At 41.3% G+C, this 20,071-nt stretch overlaps 1 protein-coding gene across 2 annotated transcripts; it reads right to left on the bottom strand.

The window, feature by feature from the left end:
* Window positions 1-508: 508 nt before the first annotated feature.
* Window positions 509-11,626, bottom strand: sftpba (surfactant protein Ba). Of its 2 annotated transcripts, none has more exons than XM_088356177.1 (10): window positions 11,418-11,626; window positions 11,270-11,322; window positions 7,910-7,984; window positions 6,515-6,643; window positions 6,337-6,441; window positions 6,177-6,257; window positions 3,691-3,874; window positions 2,275-2,333; window positions 759-826; window positions 509-681 (listed from the first exon to the last, which is right to left on the bottom strand). In XM_088356177.1, exons 1-9 carry the CDS (start codon window positions 11,467-11,469, stop codon window positions 770-772), a joined length of 795 nt encoding a protein of 264 aa, XP_088212303.1. In that variant the 5' UTR covers window positions 11,470-11,626; the 3' UTR covers window positions 509-681; window positions 759-769. The 2 variants fall into 2 exon arrangements, with proteins under 2 accessions (XP_088212303.1, XP_088212304.1); XM_088356178.1 differs by having other exon boundaries at window positions 6,518-6,643.
* Between the last annotated feature and the right edge of the window lie 8,445 nt (window positions 11,627-20,071).

The raw sequence follows: 20,071 nt of genomic DNA, 5'->3' as shown, positions 1-20,071 counted from the left end.
TGTTCAGTATGGTTGGTGTAAAGTGTAAAGAAGAGGCGAGCTGTTTTTTTTTTTTTAAATGAAATTGGAATAAGAAAGCTTGTTGCGGTTGAGAAAATGGTTGGATCCTTTTTTCCCGGCCACTTGAAGCTCATCTTCCAAAAGTAAGTTGAACTTAACTTTATTTATCTTTATAAAGCATATTATTTTATGAAATGTTTATTTTTTAGTACAAAACAATACAGGTTAGTTATACAAGCCTTAAAGACACTTAAACATACATTCCATACAAAACATTGCACTGAAGCAACTTACAAACAAATTCAAGTTACAAACGATCATCGTTTGTAAGTAGTGCAGCGTCTGTATATACAAATGGGTGCATGTCAGTGTTTCCTAAAAAATGTGTTTTCTGTTGCAGAAAAATTACACACAGACTCCAAATTTGAATCCAGAACTTTACATGGAAAGCAGGAACTAAGCTCTCTTTTTATATCAGAATCCGAAATCACTCAAAATTAGAATTCAGTTATGGGGGTCATATCAAGTTTTATTATTCAATGATGTAGGCAATTACAGACCACAAAGAAGGTGTACACACACTTAATACCTTGAGATAACAAAACCCGGAAATATTACAGGAGTTGACACAAGTACTTTTTTTTCTCCTTATAGCTTCACAGCTAGCTCACGCTTTAAGGCCTGACAAACAAACAAAAGAGAGAGAATTTAGGTTTTGGATTTAATCATTTAATTGATCACAAGCTTCGGTCACCTACTTGACAACCCTTCAAAGAGTGTTGTCGTTGTGTGTTTTCCAGGCAAATCTTTGACAGTAGAACAGAGTCTATATGGAATGGGAGAAACCTGCTTAGACATGTACGTTTTATTCCCTCATTATTGAGTAAAAAAGACAATGCACAAATTTGAATTGCATCGGGTCCATCAAAGAGGCAAAAATGTATCATAAATTCAAAGCAGGTATCTTTAAGTCGGTGTTTCTCAATTTTTTTTAAGCTACGGCACACTTTCTTATTTTTCATTTTTAAAAAAACTGCAGGCACACTGTTTTTTTTAAATATTTGCACCAGTTTTTTTTTGATCTTACACTATCATGTTGCCTAAATTGACAGTATATGGTGGTTATCATTAGTTGTCACCCTGGCTCAGAAGGTAACACAAGTTATTAATTTAAGTTTGCTGTAGTTTGTGTTTTTACTACATTTTCACATGTTTATTTCCAGGAAAAAACAAAAAGATCATACTTCAAATGGACAGATAAACCTACTAGTGGAAACCATTTTCTGTATTTATTTTAGTAAAATAATATGTACAAGATTTTTACTTTTATATATTTTTGCAGTGCCATCTTAAACGGCTTAATCAAGCAAAGTGAATTGTTTAATGCATTTCCCGGTATTCCGTTATGAGCAGATCAGTGCAGAGTTGGGTAGGGTTACTTTAACTTGATTACTTTCAATTACTTTTGGAATACTCCAATACCAAATATGCTAATAAAAGACGAAAGAAACTAAATATGAATAAAATTACTAAATTTTGTGCAGGCTTGGGGAGTAACGGAATACATGGAACGGCAAAAATGATGTTGGCAAGCTGTTTGGATTTATTTTCATTTTGTTTCTGTCGCATTTTATGTTAGTTTTGCCGGAGATCAAAGAGATCTAAGCCAGGAGAGAAAGCTTACCACGTGTTGTGAGTCATAATTGTATTCATATTTAGTTTCTTTTGTCTTTTATCAGCATATTTGGTATTGGAGCAATCCAAAAGTAATTGAAAGTAATCAAGTTAAAGTAACCCTACCCAACCCTGGATCAGTGGTATATAAAGAGAAACCAACTAGTAATTTGCTGCAACCTACTGATATCGAGGAAAAGTACATTTACTTTGCTGACCACTGGAAGAAAGCAAATATACTGAACAATGTGATGTTTTTTTTGCAAAGATCGAATTAGCCGTTTTCCTACAACACACTAGACAATGCTTTGCGGCACACTGGTTGAAAAACACGGCTTCATATGAAAAAAAAAAAAACCTAAATTTATCTGTTAAAGGTATTCCCAATTTCTAAAACATGCAAAATGTGAGTAAATAGTACCTTTTTTTTGCATGAAATCTATATATCTTTCATCAGTATATTCAAATTATTTTCCATGATTATGCACGATAATATATATAAATGTAAAATTGTTGGGAGTAACACTACACGTTCTGTGCCTAATTGAAAAAAATATATATTGTTTTTTTGTGAGTTGTTGCATCCATCCGATAACTTACCCCACAATTCAGAGAGGTTTGGAGGTCCTTGCACCTGTAAGTTTCCAAAGTGCAGAGGTCTGCAAAGGGAGAATTTTACATATGCAGGGATTACTTGGCAGGATGACGTTTGGTTCTTAGGGCCTGAATTCTGCCCAACTTGGGCCAGCTAAATATGTAAACAGACATATAAGTCATCATAATCCAGTGGTGACCTGTGAGGGCCTGCAAAGCCTTCTCTGCTGGCCTAAAAATACCTGAATCATGTGATGTTAATTATATTTTATTCATGAATACATGTCACTTAATGGTTGATGCTGTTTTTTTTGTCCTGTGCCTAAATAAAGCTGCAAATGATGGACAGCATAGCATACGGTAATTCCAAATTGTCAGCTTCCTTTCATTGCTTCTCCCCTGCTTGCACTGCTTCCAGACAGGTGCTTTTTTGTTTAAGCATTTAACCAATCACGTTTCAGGATTACTTGTTGCGAGGCTCAGAAATCTGTCCAAACGCCTTAAATACATTATGTGCAGGCTTCCTGCAGCAAACAATAGCTTTAATACTGCTGTAGGTCTGGCCAATCATATTTCGAATTGGTTAAAAGGAGCCTGCATGAAGTTGCGGAGAAACGTTACAGCTTTCACAAAGTCACCGGGCAATAAGTCACTAAAACGATAGCGCCGATAACCTGCTGCAGGAGCAAATACCGTATATTATGTTGATTTAATGGCGTGAATGGACACCTGCAATGGCTGAAGGAGGAAAATAAATTGAATTGCTCACAGATATACTGTCAGACCATTTCAAGACAGATTTTTTGAGTTAAGCGTGATAATGTTAAGAAATGGCAACAAGGAAAAGGTTTTGTCCGCCACTTTCAGCCTACGGACTATGAGTGCTACATAAAACAAATGCATCTAGGTTGAGTTTTTTTTCTGTGCTGAGAGAGACACTGATTCATGTTACCACCTGTCCTCTAATAAAGTTTTTAGTGGGGCCTCACAAATCACTGTTCATCTGTTATGGTAGATGAGACGACAAACGCGAGTAACCGCAGCTTGCACTGGTTGTGCGTTGCGTGTCGAGGGGTGCATTGTCATTTGTGAAAATGATAGCAGAAGTAATCCGATGACACTTCTGATCTTATCCGATATTGGGTGGAAAATGAATATCCGGGCAAAGTTGTGGCACAGTATTAAATCTTCTGCATTAAATGAGGTACAGGCTAAAGGAGAGCGCACTGCCGGCTTCCTGAAATTTGTTTTTCATGCTTCACACATCTAATGGCATTTTACACATAACACGTTTAAAGTCAGCAACACAAAATCACTGAAAAAAAAATCGTTGGCTCATCGATCCTCATTGTTGGCGGACGACACAACACTAATAAATTCACTGCACGCAATTCTCATAATCATAGAAAATGAAAGTCTGACCAATAGGAAGTTCCTCCTGAGTCTTGCACAAGCGGATGAGTGTGCAGATGGTCTTTGGTGAGGCGTAGCTGAGGAGAGCATCCAGCAAAGTTTTGCTAAACTGGCCGACGACAACCTGGCACTGATCCCGGTAGTGGACCGGCACAATGCGGCAGACGTTCTCCATAGCCTCCACAACGGCATCCTACAGTGTAGTTTGGATATTATTGGTACAATATAATAAAGACTGAACTCTTTAGCGGTCTCACACATTTGTTTCAACTAAGCAAACACATTTTGGGGCATTTTCTTTTTTTCTCTGTACTCAACCCTTAAATATCCCTTATACAGTATCAATATTAATACCTGCGAAAAATTATTTTGAGAGAGAAAAAGGGAGCGGATTTGTAGGATAAGAAAATAAAAGTGAAAAGAGGAGGATTCAAAAACACATGACAATATAGTATTTTCCCCAAAAGTGGTGTCCTACGAAACTTCAGTGGAGAGCATTCTGTCCTTTTTTGCTATGCTGTGGGCACGGCAGAGGACAGGAAAAACTGGTAATCAACACAGCCCAAAACATCATCTGCTGCTTTCTGCCCAGTCTAGAGGACATTGCCGGCTTACATTACTGTAGCAGAGACATTAACGTTACAAAGGAAAATTCCGGCTGGACATGTGAGTGGAGAAGACGTAGGTCAGGGGGAGCTCCCGCTACACATAGTTTAATCGGCAACTTCATGTAATTCAGGTAAATTTTTGGGCTGCCAGTAACCAACATTGAAGGCTGAGGTTGTTTGTCTGAGGTATGAGTGGAGGAGGGAAAAAGCGAGGGTTCGTGAAAACACGGGAACAACTGGCTAGCAGCATGGCGGATGCTAACGCTACAGAACCAGAGGTGTCAGAAGAGCTGCAGGCGCTACGCAGACTGCTGGTCCAGGACATGAAAAAAATGATTCAACTGGTGATCGGGCCAATTGAACAGGAACCAGAACGTCTTGAGTGCTCCGAAGTGGATCACGAGCAGCGCATCATGCACCCCAAGGGAGGGCTTAACTTACAGCGACAAGATCGCCTCCTTGGAGGCTACTTGTGAGATGATAACTGCCGAAAACAAAACCCTGTGCGAGTGCGCTGAGGACCGTGGAAGGAGATTCAACTTGAGAGTGACTAATATTGACGAGAAGTATCCAGAGGTGGGTGGACAAAATGCTACACAATTCATGTCTTCTCAGAAGTACTCAAGTACTCAAAAGTTCCCCGCTCTCCCGATATTAGACATAGCCCACAGAGTTGGCCCCCTTAGACGAGACAAAACCCAGAGCGATGATCGTCAGGTTACCTCCAGGATAAAGTCAAGGCCCTAACTGGGAACCCCAGAGATCTGGAATGGCACGGAGCCAAGGTCCCTTTTTCACCGACTACAGACAATATACTTCCAAGAAACACGCCGCCTTTAGAGAGGTGAAATCCCTACTGCACCACAGGAAGATTACATTTCGCCTTGTCCACCTTGCGTTGCTTCGGGTGGAGCATGGGGATCAAATTTGCGTCATTAAGTCAGCAGAAGCAGCCCAACAGTTCTATGACCAACACTCCATCCGAAGAGAGGATGTATGAGAGTGTGATTGTGCCGACTGTGTTGTATGGTGCAGAGGCTTGGAGCCTGAATGCAGATTTGAGAAGGAAATGAAATGTTTTTGAGATTAAGTGCTTGAGGAGTACGTTAGGAGTGACAAGATTGGATGGATTGAGAAATGAAATTGTGAGAGACAGAACTGGAGTAGTAGTGGAACTGGGCAAGCGTGTGGACAAGAGAGTACTCAATTGGTTTGGACACATGGAGAGGACGGATGAGGAGAGATTGTTGAAGAGGATCTACAGAGCAGAAGTCAATGGAAGGAGACCAAGAGGAAGGCCCCGATTGACGTGAATTGATGGTGCACTGGAGGAAAGAGGTCTAAACATAGTGGAAGCTAGAGCTCCTGTTGGTGATAGGAATGAGTAGAGAGGTGTTGTGAAAGGATAGTGGGATTGTGGACGCGTTCTAAGGGATGCTCAGGGCACCTGTATGATGCGGCAGGGGTAAACCAGTGAAAGCTGTTGGGCCCTGATAAACGATGCGCACGGGTAATTGCGATGTAGATGGATTAGTTCTCATTTCTGAGGCAGCCAAAAGATTGAGAAAACTGCAATATGACAATATTTTTTATTTCTACACTAGTAGTACTTTTAGATCGCAATATAAAATGCAAAATAATTCTTAATTTAAGGTAAAGCCTGTCTTATTTTTGTACTATTTTAAAATGTTCCTGTTGTAAAATAAGAGGAAATGATCCTTTTTCTCTGGTATAAGATATTTTTAAAGATTAAAAAATGACAATGAAATGCCACGGATAAGGTAATAGTTTCGTAGACACTCAAAAAGGGAGAGAAGACACCAAATGATTTTGAGCCTACTAGGAAAACGGTAAATGAGCGAATCGTGTGTTGATGACATGACTTACCTCAGTTCTCTCTTTGGGCAACAAGTCGTCTATTGTTTTGATGAATGAAATGCAGAATGAGCATGGAGATGTGGGTTCCTCCTAACAAAAAAGCATATGTAAATATTACCACCGATAAAATGTTCTATCTATGAGTGATCCTTATTAGTTACGAACTGACATTTTCCTTCATTGCAAGCTGGAAAGCCTTGATTAAATCCCCAAGCATCTTCTGCTGCTCGCCGGAACCGCACAAGCCCATGATTTTGCACATGTCCTCTGGCTTCTGGGGTCAGATACAGCAGGTGAGAACGTTGAAAATACATATTTTTTTAAAGATTAGTAGCCGTGTAACATACTACCACAACTGTAATTAAACTGATGGCCACTGGGAGGATTTTTTCCACCTCCTCCTTGCAAAAAGCTGCCATCCTGGCTCTCCCGGGCAGATGGTCACACAAGTTGCTGATGCCGTGTGTGATCCTTCTCTGAAAGAGATATGTGGTTTAGGGTTCTTTCACATTTAACTCTACATTTTGGATATTCTTTTTCTACATTTTCTTAATATGTTATGAATATTATGAATACAATCGGTATGTATTACTGTGCCGGGAGTGCAGATGCAGTGAGGCATGCAATTCTCTTGCCTCATGGCAGAGAGCACTAGTGAGACAAAGGATTTTGATTTGGGAGAAGAGAATTAGTGATAGTACAGAGACCCCTTCACTACTCTGCACTTCAGTTATCGTTGGTTTAATTCTTTGTTGGGAAAAAAAAAATGTAATTAAAAAAAAAGAATGAATTTAAAATAATCCAATGGATGCTTCCCACACCATTGAGGAATGTTTCGGGCAGCCAAGGTTCAAGTCAATTGGCCATTCAATATAAAAAAAAAAGATAAAAATAGAAAACCAACAAATGCTTCCTGCACCACAGAGGAACAGTCCGAACAGCCAAGATTCATGCTGATTGGCCAGCACTTCTTGACTTGGCCAATTAATATCGTAGTATCTTTCCTACTGTACTGTGACTGTACACATGCTCTGCGTTCTTCTGCATCTTGCTGAGAGGAGTTTGTGTGCCGCGCATTTTACCATGCCGTCTACCGAACCCTTTCTTTTTTCGTCTCTCTCTCTCCCTTTGATCTCTCCATCTCTCTCTCAGTCATCAAGTCATTCAATCAAGGTGAGCACCCCCCAAAAGATTGGCTAATTTACAATCTAAACCGTTTATACTGTATTTATTCTCTCTCTCTCTCTCTCTCTCTCTTTCTCTCTCTTACTCAGTCAGCAAGTCGAAAAGTCTTCTTTAATGATGACCGCAGATCTTAACTTTTAGCGCGTGGTTTGAGTTAATTAACTGCGAAAACCAAATGATCTTTATTTATAAGCAAGCTAGCAGCAAGTCAACCTATCAAGTAACTGTAGACTGTGGCCTTTTTTCCCATAATGGAAGATTACCTATCTATTGATGTTTTTATTCAAAAGGAGCAACACATAGACTTCATTTACAAGTTAAGGTTAAGACAAAATGTTTGTTATTACCATGCAACAGTTTATATATTGTTTTCTTAATAAGCTGTAGGTTCATTTATTTGTAATTCCAAACAGTTTTTGTCACTTTGCTCACACTGACATCAAGTTGTGCCAACCCAAATTCCAGATATTCCCTGTGAAATTTTCTCCCGATAATAAACAAATTCGGGTGTGAGTGTTCTGTGTACACGGATAAGGTCTGAAAAGGAATGCCTTTACCTGGAGTTCTGTGTTGGAAAGCAGGTCGATGAAGAGGCCGGTTATTTTTGTGCAGTCGTCGCAGGGACTCCCGGCCTGGCCGCAAAAATCACAGTGGAAATAATTAACGTTTTTATAAAATTAGCGCTATATTCGATTTGGAATTGTCTTCTTTCGTTAATTTGTCGCTGGTTAGGTTGTAATGTGTCCCATCAGTTGTAATGACACCCATCAGTTTCCACAGCCAATTGTGTCTTGTGCAGGGTTGGGTAGGGTTACTTTAACTGGATTACTTTCAATTACTTTTGGATTACTCCAATAGTAAATATGCTAATAAAAGACAAAAGAAACTAAATATGGATAAAATTACTAAATTTTGTGCAGGCTTGGGGAGTAACGAAATACATGGAACGGCAAAAATGATGTTGGCAAGCTGTTTGGATTTATTTTCATTTTGTTTCTGTCGCATTTTATGTTAGTTTTGCCGGAGATCAAAGCCAGGAGAGAAAGCTTACCACGTGTTGTGAGTCATCATTTTATTCATATTTAGTTTATTTTGTCTTTTATTAGCATATTTGGTATTGGAGTAATCCAAAAGTAATTGAAAGTAATCCAGTTAAAGTAACCCTACCCAACCCTGGTCTCGTGCAAGTTTTTCTTATTGTCATAGGCGCCTCCGCGAGCAGCAGCCTTTCCAGCAGTCTTTCCAGCAGCTCCGTGTTATTTCGCTCTTTTTGTGATTTATTGTTTTAAGTGTCTTTCAATCCAATTGTTATAGGTTTTAACGCACAAAAATGCGTTTATTCGAGGAATCAACTCCTTGCCCTGAAGAATTCTCGTGCCGGCATGATGAGGGGGCCCTATCGTGGATGCAGAGCCGGAGCTAAGGTGAAGGCTAAGCGGCTTATAAGCCTTCGGTACCGTCCGTAATCATGGTAAATGTGAACTCTCTACCAAATAAGACCGACGAACTGGCTGTGCTGGTGAAAAACATCAAAGCGTGCAGGGAGTGCAGTTTGCTGTGTTTTACGGAAACGTGGCTCACGTCCAGCATCCCAGACGCTAACGTGGAGCTACCCGGCTTCAGCGCTGTTAGGACAGACAGAGACACAAAATCCTGCGGGAAGCGGAGAGCAGGTGGACTCGCTATCTACGTGACCACGAGGTGGTGTAACCCTGGGCACAAATTTCCATCTGCTGCAGGTACGTCAAACATTTGGCCTAGCGTGTGACGTCATCCACTCCGCTGTTGCTAAACTACAACACAGCACCCCGAGGCCATCCTGTTAATCTGTTATTAAACAACAAAAGGATACTGCTGGAAGTGTGAATTTCCCTACGGGGATGAATAAAGTATCCATCCATCTATCATTAGCTTTTTTTGCATTTCTATATATACATCATTTTTTAACTACCGGTAATAGTTTTCCTCTTCACAGTTTCACAGTTTGATTTTTTTGAATATTTGGCGATCATGTATAACATTTTTAAATTGTTATTTTCACGAATGGTAGCACACAATAAAATCTTCTGGATCCAAATAAAAAACAAATCTTCCTCCATGTGTTTAAATTGTCATTTTGAACCCAATTTTTTAGGTTTTTATTCATTCCAAATTACATTATTAGGCTCTACACTCCTGTTGAATCCAATTTCCTGGATTGGAAGAGTAATTTTGGACCTATATTGTTCCCATATTGCTGTTGCGCATAAAGTAAAGAAAGAAACCAATACACATCATTTGAAAATATTATTCAACTTAAAAGGAAAGTGTATGTTATTTTACCACTATTTTACCACTTTGAGTTTTTCCTTGCCCTCTTGTTGGTTCCAGATCAGGGGGTGGTGTAATAATAGTCTGAAAAAATAGTGTGTGATAACCTGTGAAGCCCTTTGAGACTCTTTGTGATTAAGGGCTATACAAATAAAAATGACTTGACTAGATGTCGCTGTGTTGTAGTACAACCTAAAACGTGCGCTAAAAAGCTCAGGGAAAAATATAAAATAAGGACACTCGAAGTGGCAGAACTGCAAGTTTTTCTTCTCTTTTCTTGCCCAGCCTTTTGCAAATGTGGGGTTTTGGGGTACCCATAGCAGCAAGATGGCAGATAATTATGTAAACTTCCTTTTGTTGAGGGTCATTTCCTGATATAATTAGAAAACATTCTCTCAGGGGCCGGACTAGTAGATTAGTGAGAAAGAGAGGGAGAGAGGGCAGCACGACGGGGCAGAAGTTAGCGCGTGTGCGGCACAGTTCTGAGGTCATAAGATCGAACCCCCTATGTGGAGTTTGCATGTTCTCCCCGTGCTTGTGAGGGTTTCCTCCGGGCACTCCGGTTTCCTCCCACATCCCAAAAACATGCATGTTAGGTTAATTGGCCGGTCCATATTGTCCCTAGGTGTGAATGAGTTGTCCGTCTCTGTGTGCCCTGCGATTGGCTGGCAACCACTTCGGGGTGTCCCCCTGCCCACTGCCTGAAGATAGCTGGAATGGGCTCCAGCACCCCCGCGACCCTACTGAGGATAAGCGGTACAGATAATGGATGGAGAGGGGGAGAGAAAAGGAGAGGGTGTGGGACAAGGAAAAGGGGGAAAAAGAGGGAGATAAAAAGATATAAAAAGAGAAATAGTGAGAGGGGGGAAAGAGAGAGCAAGAAATCCAGAGAGAAATAGAAAAAGAGAAAGAGAGGAGAGAAACCAGGAAAGCGAGACAGGTAGAAAGAGACGAGGGGAAAGCAAGAGAGAGAAAGAGAGAAAAGGAAAAAAGAGAGCGCAAAAGAAGGTAAAAAGACATGGAGAACGAGACAAAGAGGAACAGAGAAAGAGAAAAAGAGAGACAGGGGGAAAGAGAGAGATAGTGAGAGAAAAAGGGAGAAGGAAAGAAATACAACTACAGCGTTTTTGTGAGAGGCCCCTGGCTTTGGCAACATCAAGTGGATATATTTCAACCCGCAGCTTGTTTTCCTCTTGCGCTTCCCTCTGCGTTGCCTCGCGGGCCGGATTCAATCACTTAGCGGGCTTCATCCGACCCGCGGGCCGCCTGTTTGACACCCCTGGTCCAAGTGGTAATTGATTATTGGTTAAAGTAGTTTTTGAATCACCCAATAATGCTTCAACGGTGTTCATTACGTTACTATTAATGACTATTAAGTCCATTTAACATTGGGACCTTGCTACTTCGCGGTTCCACGTTTGCGAGTTCAGAGCTTCGCATGTCTAAAACATAATAATAATAAAATAAAATAATAATAAAAAAAAAATTTCAAACATTTTTGAAGGGGCGTTGCTACTTTGCAGATTTTCACTTTTCGCGGGTGCTTTTGGTCCCCATTAACCGTGAAAACCGAGGGATTACTGTATTCTATTCGAAAAGAAACTTACTGGCATCAGTGCATCTGGTCCATGTTCTATGTCATCGCTGCTCAAAGTCAGAACTAAAAACCAAAACACTCAATTACGAATTTCAAATAACGATAATGAAATATGTTAAGCAGAAATACAGAACGTGATATTCTAAAAACAGTCTCACCGCATCCTTGGAGACTGACGATGAGAACCAATGCGACCGCGATGGTGTTCATCCTTGCTGGATTTTGAGAAGATGTCAAAAATGTCCTTGCTGAGCCTTTTGCAGCTTTTATGTGATAGAAACCACCTGACGCCTTTGAGCCTCCACCTTACTGGCTAAGGAAGAAGGAAAAAAAACATGTTTTTTTTGCTAAAGTTACTAAGGAATGTCCCCCCTCTTGTGAATGAGTCAGCGCGTAGTTATTCATTGCTATATTTGAAAAGAACATCTCTAAGAAATGCCTATTTAGCTCAGATAACGTGTACGGTATGCCGCGCTGCAAATTGATACAACACGATTTCCAGATACGGCGTTGGTAAAGTGTTGACAAAGCGGAGCTGCGCAAATGTCTGATATGCTCCTGCATAGTTGCGGTTACAGGAGTTAACCGAAAGCTAAGGTCCAAAGAATTGCAGTAGGGTTCGTGTCTCATACCTGTCAAGCTGTACGTTTTTGCCGTACAAAGTACGTTTATTATGCATTTAAGACGTGTACGACGTATGAGAAAATCTGTACGGAAAAACGCAAATTTGTCAATGATGGGTACCATCCGGTATACACCTACTATCACGAAACGGCAAATCAATCAAGTCAAACGAGTTCGCCGCGGAAGCCTCTATCTCGGTATCGTTTTTTTTCTGTTGCAAACGAAGCGAGCTGTTTGATGTAGTGAAAGGAAGTCCGTCTCTTTTTAGAGAACCAGCTTTTTGGGCTCAACTCATTAAAGAGAGCCGGCTCTCAAACGGCTCACTTACTTTGATGCATTATATTACGAATGATTATGTTGTATAAAGAAGTTAAGAAAAAAAGGAAGTATAAAAGGAGAAAATGAAAAAAAGACAGGTTTGTGCTTATCCCTTTAATCAGTATATTACCAACAATAATGTAATGCAGAAAATGAATTCATAATTTGAATAAGAAAATGTATTATTCTACTTAATTACATTTGCGTGTATTTTTTCCTTCTACAGTGAACGTCCAAGCTACTTAATTTTTGAATCTTTTTTATAATAAACCTCATTCATGTCGAGCAACTCAGGATTTCACAACAAAATATTAAATAACAATATATAAGATATATTGTACATGAAATGAAATGTTTATTGAAGGTATTGTTGGATACATTAATCAAAACATGACACAAAAAGAAAAACTAATGCTGAGAGTGAGCATGGCCAAATATGGTCACCTTACGCCCCCTCCCCTAAGGAAATTTGACAGATCTGTTTCTGCCAACCTTTGCTTAAAGGTTTGCACCGTATTTGCACTAATAACCCGGTCAGGCAAAAAATTCCAAATTTTTGGTATCCTGTTTCGTTATAACATGTTCAACTACCGGTAGGTATTATTCAACACCGGGTGGAAACATATGTTGGTTTTTAAAGGGATGGGCGCCTACAGGCTGTATTATCCCAAGACACACCACAGGAAACGGTGCCTCTACGACCCTATTGGTTAAGGGATCCACGCTACCACCCACCCACATATTATGAAGAGTGAAAAAGTTTATTGTGTGCCTCAATCTGCAACTGTTACATACTAACCGTGATAATAATATTCATGGGCGTCACCAGTCCATTTTGGGAGGTGCTCAAGCCCCCCCCGAAATCAAACCAAGCCCACCCAAAAGTCATAGCATTTTTAAAAACTCTATTTTCCTTAATAAAGGTCAGGATAGGCTTAAATATATTAGAAAACGCTAACTAAATTATAAAAAAAGTAAAACAAAACAAAAAATGTGAACAAATACTCCACTGCCTTTAAATGGTTCAGTCCTTTTTGATTCCTAGCACTGCTCTCACCCTCCGCCCTACTCACCTGTCACCCAGCTAGTGTCACTTGCGTCAAAGCGGCAGAGTCTGAGGAGGCTCTGGTGTATTACGGTGAGAGTATGTTATTACGGAAGCCCAAGAGTGCCATAATTCAATTTAAAAAAGGAACATTTTATTCGGAAAAAAAACAGCCTTAAAACAGAATTTTGATTAATAAAAATGTCCAGAAAATGATTGTTCAATTGATAAAAACGGCCTTTTAAAATAAAAAGCTTTTCGCAAAATATTTCAATTAAATTGTCATAATTGAATTTTACATGTTATATCACTTTAAGTGAAATGCAAAAAAAAAAATTAACCAGCTTAAACTCACCCCTGGTAATATTCATAATATCATGTAAAACATTCATCAACTTTGAAAAATAAAACCCTAAAATTTTGAAGTTAAATGAGAAATCATTTAAACACTAAATAAACATAAGCATTAAATCTATTTTTGATTTTGTATTTTCATGATGACAGGTGAGGCACGGCCTCACCTGCCTCCCCTGACTGAACGTTACTGGCAAGGTCTTCTAAGAGCCACTGTGTAGAAGAGACACTGAAACTCAAACCCGCAGCCCGGGAGCCAATTGCGGCCCCCGAGGTGATAGTTTGAGGCCCTCGCCTGAATATGAAAGTTAAAGGGACAGTGTGTATTATTTTCCCACTAGATGTCGCTGTGTTCTGTCTTGTTACTGAAAACGAGTGCTAAAAACACAACGGGTGAAGACAAAATACGGAGACTCAAAGTGAACAAAACACATTACTTTTGAAAATAAGAAATAAGTAAAAAATGACAAGAAAAGAAAAGAGAAAAATGAAAAAAAAGAAATAAGACAAAAACCAAAACTCAAGAACAAAAGTGAAATGAAATGAAATGAAATGAAAAATGAAAGGAAAATAAAAAGAGAATAACAGAAAAATGAAGAGAAAAAAGAGAAAATTGCTTTCTTCCCCTCAGTTTTTTATTCAATTCATTTGTTTTCTTTCTTTTCTTTTTTCTTTTTCTCAATTTTTTGCTCACTTTTCCACTACCTTTATTCCTAGTGTCCTTTTTTGTCTATTCTTCTTATTTCTTCTTCCATATTTTTATTCCTTTTAAAAAACGAATTTCCCCTTCTTTTCGTCTTTCTTTGGAAAAGGCTGGGGAAAAATGGAAGAAAAAGGTGCTTTTTGCTTACTTTCAGTTTCTGTGGTCAGTCGTTCGACTTTTTTTTGCTTACACTTCACATGACAGTGACATCTGGTGGACAAACATAAAACACTGTCCCTCTAAGACAGGGTTGTCAAACTCATTTTAACACGATAGAACAAACATTCAGTCGGGGGCCGGACTAGTAGATTAAAGAGAAAGAAAAAGACAGATAAAGAAATTAGAGAAAGAGGGAGGGAAAAGGAGAGAGAGCAGGCCAAAGAAAGAGAAAGAGAGAGAGGGAGAAAAAAGATAAAAAGAGAAGTCATGCGAGAGGGGGAAAAGAGGGAGAGGAAGAAAGAAATCCAAAAAGAAATAGAAAGACAGAAGGAGAGAAAAGAGAAAAGAAAGCACAAAGGGTAGGAAGAGAGAAAGAGAAAAGAGAGAAAGGAAAAAAGGAAATTAGAGCAAAATGAGTTAAAAAGACACAGAGAGAGAAAGAGACAAAGAGCAACAAAGGAAGAGAAAAAGAGACACAGAGAGTGAAAGAGACAGAGACATAGAGTGGGAGAAAAGGGGTGGAGAGAGAGAGAAATAAATACAAGTACAGTGTCTTTGTGAGAGGCACCTGGCTTTGGCAACATCAAGTTGACATATTTCAACTTGCAGCTTGTTTTTCTCTTGCGCTTCTCTGGTTGTTGTCTCGCTGGCCGGATTCAATCCCTTAGCGGGCCTGATCTGGCCTGCGGGCCGCCTGTTTAACACCTATGCTCCAAGAACAGTGGAACATTTCTATCAGCACTGTTTTTAATGGAAACCCCCATTTGGCCCAACCTCACCCGGATCCTAGCATCAGCCGCCACCAACTCAATTGAGTTTGATACCCCTGCTTTTAGGGTGTGATATACGCTATACCCAATCTTGCCAGCAAGGAGCGCTCGTGCTTACACTACTGGAAGTAGACACTCATTGAGTAAGATATCCATACAGCAGGGGTCTGCAACTGAATTAGCCTGGGGGCCGCTAGAAACAGAGTTCTTCATTATAATCCTGAAAAATCTAAGCCCGTTTTTCTTTTTCTTTTTCATTTTAAACTCTTATCACATTATCTTTCAACATAGTCATGGTAGATATTGCCAAAGTTTGGTTGTTCTGAAAAAAAGTCCCAAAAGTAATCACTCATAAGAATAGAATAGAATAGAATATACCTTTATTGTCATTGTTACAAAATGGGTTGAACATATTGTGACAACGAAATTGGACGTGGCACTCCAGTTCACATTTAACAGTGAGGATAAAAGAAAACAAAGAAAATAAAGGAACAAAGAAGATAAGGTTATAATTTACACAATATAAAGGAACAAAGAAGATAAAGGTTATAATTTACACAATATTTACGCAACAAATGTGGGCATGTAGGATGTTACATACAGTTTTGGGGTCGTATTAGTGCAAAAATGGTCAACTTAGTGTAAAGTGAGCATAGGCATGAATACAATTTTACATCTGTATGAGGCAGTGTGTTTGCAAGAGTTTCAGTTTTTTGTGCGGTGTGTGTTAAGGGTGGTAATGTCTCTGAGTCTGTTTGTTTTTGTTTTGTGTGACCTGTAGCGTCTGCCGGAAGGCAGCAGGTCAAAGAGGTGGTGGCCGGGGTGAGACAAGTCCTTGATGATGAGGTAGCAAGAGCAGGCATTGTCCTCCAGACTGGGTAGAGAGCAACCAACAATTCTCTGGGCTGTGTTGATGACCCTCTACAGTGTTTTCCTGTCTGCTGCCGTGCACCCAGCATCCCACACCGTAATGCAGTGTGTTAGAATGCTCTCCACAGTGGCTTTGTAAAAGGACACCAGCAGCGCAGGACAAAGACTAGGAACCTTCCCGTGGTGTCCTGCGAAGGGCTCTCTCCCGGGGGAGCCTTACGAATCCAACTCAATCCACTCAGACTCGCTCTCTCTTTCGTTCTTGGTCCTCTCTCCTTCTTTGTCTCTCCTTTTCTCTCTTCCCACTTTACACTCTTGTCTCTCATTTTCTCTATCCCTCTCTTTCCTACTCTCTCCCCACCTCTCTCACTCTCTTTTCCCCTTTTTGCGTTTTACTCTGTCTGTCTTTCTCTCTTTCTCTCTCTTTTACTCTACTCTCTCTGTTCTTCTTAGGGTGGGCAACTTCGAGAGCAACCCTGGCCCCCAGTCCAAATACCAGTGGTGCTTTCGAACCATTCGCTGCGACCACACCCCAATCACCTGTACTACCTGCCCACGGGGCTTCCATAAATCTTGCGCCGGCCTGTCCGAACGTACTAAGGACTTCAGAGGCTTCGTTTGCTTGGTTTGCTTGGGTCACACCCCGTCAGGCCTGGCGGCACAGGACAGTCGCAGCCCCCTCTCCTTTGAAAAACTACGGAGCCTCCCACGAGCGAGTCTAGCGCTACTAAGGATTACCTTAGGCGCCTTGAGTGACTCGACAACAACAACACCAGCAGCACCAGTGTATATTTTCACCGATGGTTCCACCCTCAACGGTACGGAGAATGGAGGAGCCGGAGTGGTCATCTGTAAAGGCAACACACTAATCCACTCCTGGCATGCGCCAACCGGGGCCTTTAGCAGTTCTTTTCAGGCCGAAATGATCGCTGCAATTGCCTGGCTAGACCACAATAACGACTGGTCCTCAGCCTCCATCATCACGGATTGCAAGTCCCTCCTCCAAGCTCTCTCCAACCCTAATATAACAGACCCCTCCCTCCTGTCCCTTAACTCCTCAATTGCGGCCTTCTCCCCATCCAAGAGCATTCGGCTTATCTGGGTCCCGGGTCACTGCAACCTCCCGGGTAATGACCTTGCAGACGAGCAGGCTAAATTAGGCTCGGCCCTCCCTCAACCTACCGCCCCGCTAGACCCACAAACTCGGCTCGCCATTATTCGCAGGAGCTGCAAAACCCCCCCATCTACCCACCCACGTCTCATTTCTCTTACCTCTTCCCACCACAACCCGGAGGAAGAATCCCAGCTCTCAAAGAAAGACCTTGTCGATCTTATACGATTCCGGTCCGCTCATCACCCCTCCCTCCGAAGATGGCAACATTTGACGGGGAAATGCGAAGACGATCGGTGCCGTCTCTGCGGTGAGAACGAAGAATCGGCCGAGCATCTCTGGCTACGGTGCCCTGCACTCCAGTCTGCCCGATACCACCGCCAGCTGGGATTCTCCATTGGAGAACTACGGAGCCTCCCACAAGCGAGTCTAGCTCTACTAAGGATTATCCTTAGGCGCCTTGAGTGACTCAACAACAACAACAACACCAGCAGCTGCTGTTTCAGATGATTTTTCCTGAGCACTCTCAGGAAATGGAGTCGCTGCTTCCCGACCACCGCTCTGGTGTTTGCAGACCAGGAGAGGTCATCGGAGATGTGTACACCCAGGAATTTGAAAGAGTGGACTCTCTCTACACAGTCTCCTTTTATAATGAGTGGTGCTTGGTTCCTGCCTTTCCTCCTGAAGTCCAGTATGGGTTCATAAATGGGTATAATGTGATTTCTGACTGTTTCTTGGACAAAATAACAAAATAGTTTCAGGTGGACTGTATGATACTTGGTCAATAAAGGGTTACGGAGGGACTGGCTAGTTGCAGGTTAGCATCAGTTACCCTCGAATTGAAGAAAGAGCTCAGCGATGATTAAAACAAAAAAAATAATAAAAAGAAAAACAAACTTTATGCTCAACAACACAGCAGGTGAGTGCAGTCGCAGCACAGTTCTGAGGTCATGCATTCAAATCCAGCTACCAGCCGTCCTGTGCAAAGTTTGCATGTTCTCCCCATGTTTGGGTAGGTTTACTCCGGGCACTCCGGTTTCCTCCCACATTCCAAAAAAATCAATTTGCTTGTCCCAATTAGCTCATGCTGTGAATGAGCAAGAGAGATGTATGTCTTGTGTGCCCTGCGACTGTCTGGCAACCAGTTCAGAGTGTCCCCTGCCCACTGCCCGAAGATAGCTAGGATGGGCTCCAGTACCCCTGCAACACTATTCAGGATAAGCCGTGGAGATAATGGATGGATGGATATGCTCAACAAATATAAAGTCAACAACACAGAATCCCCCCAAAAATGCACGTTGACCAATCATAAGAGATAAAAGGCGTCTCGGAGGTAAACAGCTGTTGATTGGTGGGTAGCCACCTCCCTTTGTTCACTTCCAAGGGCTTCATTTGCGAACGAAATGAGTCGAGTGCTGTCAAAACTCAGCCCTCATTCGCCTTTTCTTTCGGCGCATAGTAAATACTGCATTCGTTATCGCTATCCAACCATATTTTAGTCGCTATTTTGAATAGTGACATGAGCAAAAAACTGCGTCGCTGATAACTGCGTCAGGTGTATCAGGGGACACACACCGCCGTTGGCGTTTTTGACCACTTTTAATAGTAAGTAACGGTAACGGCGTCGTAACGGCGCAAAAAGTAATTAGTTACGTTACGGCGATATTTATAACTGTGTTATTCCTAACAGTACTATTTCTTACAAAGCTTTTAACTGCTCTTTGCTTGATGAAAATGTAGTTATTCAAAGACTGTCCTCGTACATTTTATTCCTCCTTGATTATGTCTTTGATTACGCCCCCCCTTAGAGGGTTTTTTTTAAGGGTTATTGATCTATCTTCGTTATTCATTATCCATTATCCGTTATCGGTCAGTTCATAATACGCTACAAAGCCTAGGAGCCGGGTTACCAACCGGGACACTCATTTCTAGTGTTTTCCCGGTATCTCCTCCATTCATTTTCTTATCAGGCGTCGAAACATGATGGGTTAATGGTCTTTTGTTTCCTTGTTATGTTCAGGAAATCGAATGAGTAAAACTGGTTTGATGTCTCAGAAATTGTGATAAATACGGGGCAATGTCCAGTGTCACTGTATTCATAGATGAGTGAACTTTGAGATCCGGCTCACTTATTTTTTTCTTCTCTTGAATGACAAATCGTTTCACGATCTTCCACAACGCCGCAGTGCAGAATAAAACAGGGTTGTTGAAACCTTAGGTTGTCCAAACTACGGCATGAGGACCATTTCTGGCCCCTTAGCATATAATGAAATTGATACTTGTTAAAAAAAAATCCCCCAAAATCTGTGCACTTAAATTTGGCGGAAAATATCCAAAGATGCCTCCATACTAATTTTAACTTTGAAGGTAACAATGACCGCCCCTTCCCCAAAAAAGAGACCTTTTGTCACGGTTGCCCATTGCCCCCAATGGGCCCTGCCCGTTTGGCGCTGGCTGCGGCTCGTTGACGGATTGGCTTCCCTCCTGTTTAAGCTCAGTGCTCTCACTCACCCTTTGTCAGTCCATCAACAAACCTCTGCACCCGGAAGACGTGTGTTTTTACTCTGTCCGGTATTCTGCTTGTGTATCCTGTCCGGTATCGATCCCGTCTTTCTCGTCCTGTTTGTTATCAAACTCCAGTCTCCTGTATCTGATATCAATCCTGTCCGTCCCGTCCTGTCCGATATCGACCCCATCCGTCCGGTATCTGCTCGTGTAACTGATATCGATCTCGTCGGCCTCTGGCTTCCTGTTGTTCCACGCCAGACTTCTGCCTTACTTCTTCCGCCCAGCGATCGCCGAATCACTGGAGTTTGGGTTAGCGTGCATGACTGGCCCATTCCCATAAAATAAAGCTT

The sequence above is a fragment of the Urocampus carinirostris genome, chromosome 16 (assembly GCF_059441175.1).
Source record: "Urocampus carinirostris isolate Australia breed hairy pipefish chromosome 16, RoL_Ucar_1.0, whole genome shotgun sequence".
Lineage (NCBI taxonomy): Eukaryota > Metazoa > Chordata > Actinopteri > Syngnathiformes > Syngnathidae > Urocampus > Urocampus carinirostris.
This window is presented reverse-complemented; position numbering and strand designations above follow the sequence as displayed.

What these genes read in the sequence shown, in the direction of transcription:
- sftpba (XM_088356177.1), bottom strand. Translation starts at nt 11,469, where the DNA reads ATGAACACCATCGCGGTCGCATTGGTTCTCATCGTCAGTCTCCAAGGA. An exon ending in GTTTAATTACAGTTGTGGTA is followed by an intron (nt 6,442 to 6,514) that starts GTATGTTACACG and finishes ATCTGACCCCAG; the next exon opens with AAGCCAGAGGACATGTGCAA. An exon ending in AAACCTCTCTGAATTGTGGG is followed by an intron (nt 827 to 2,274) that starts GTAAGTTATCGG and finishes CATTCCATATAG; the next exon opens with ACTCTGTTCTACTGTCAAAG.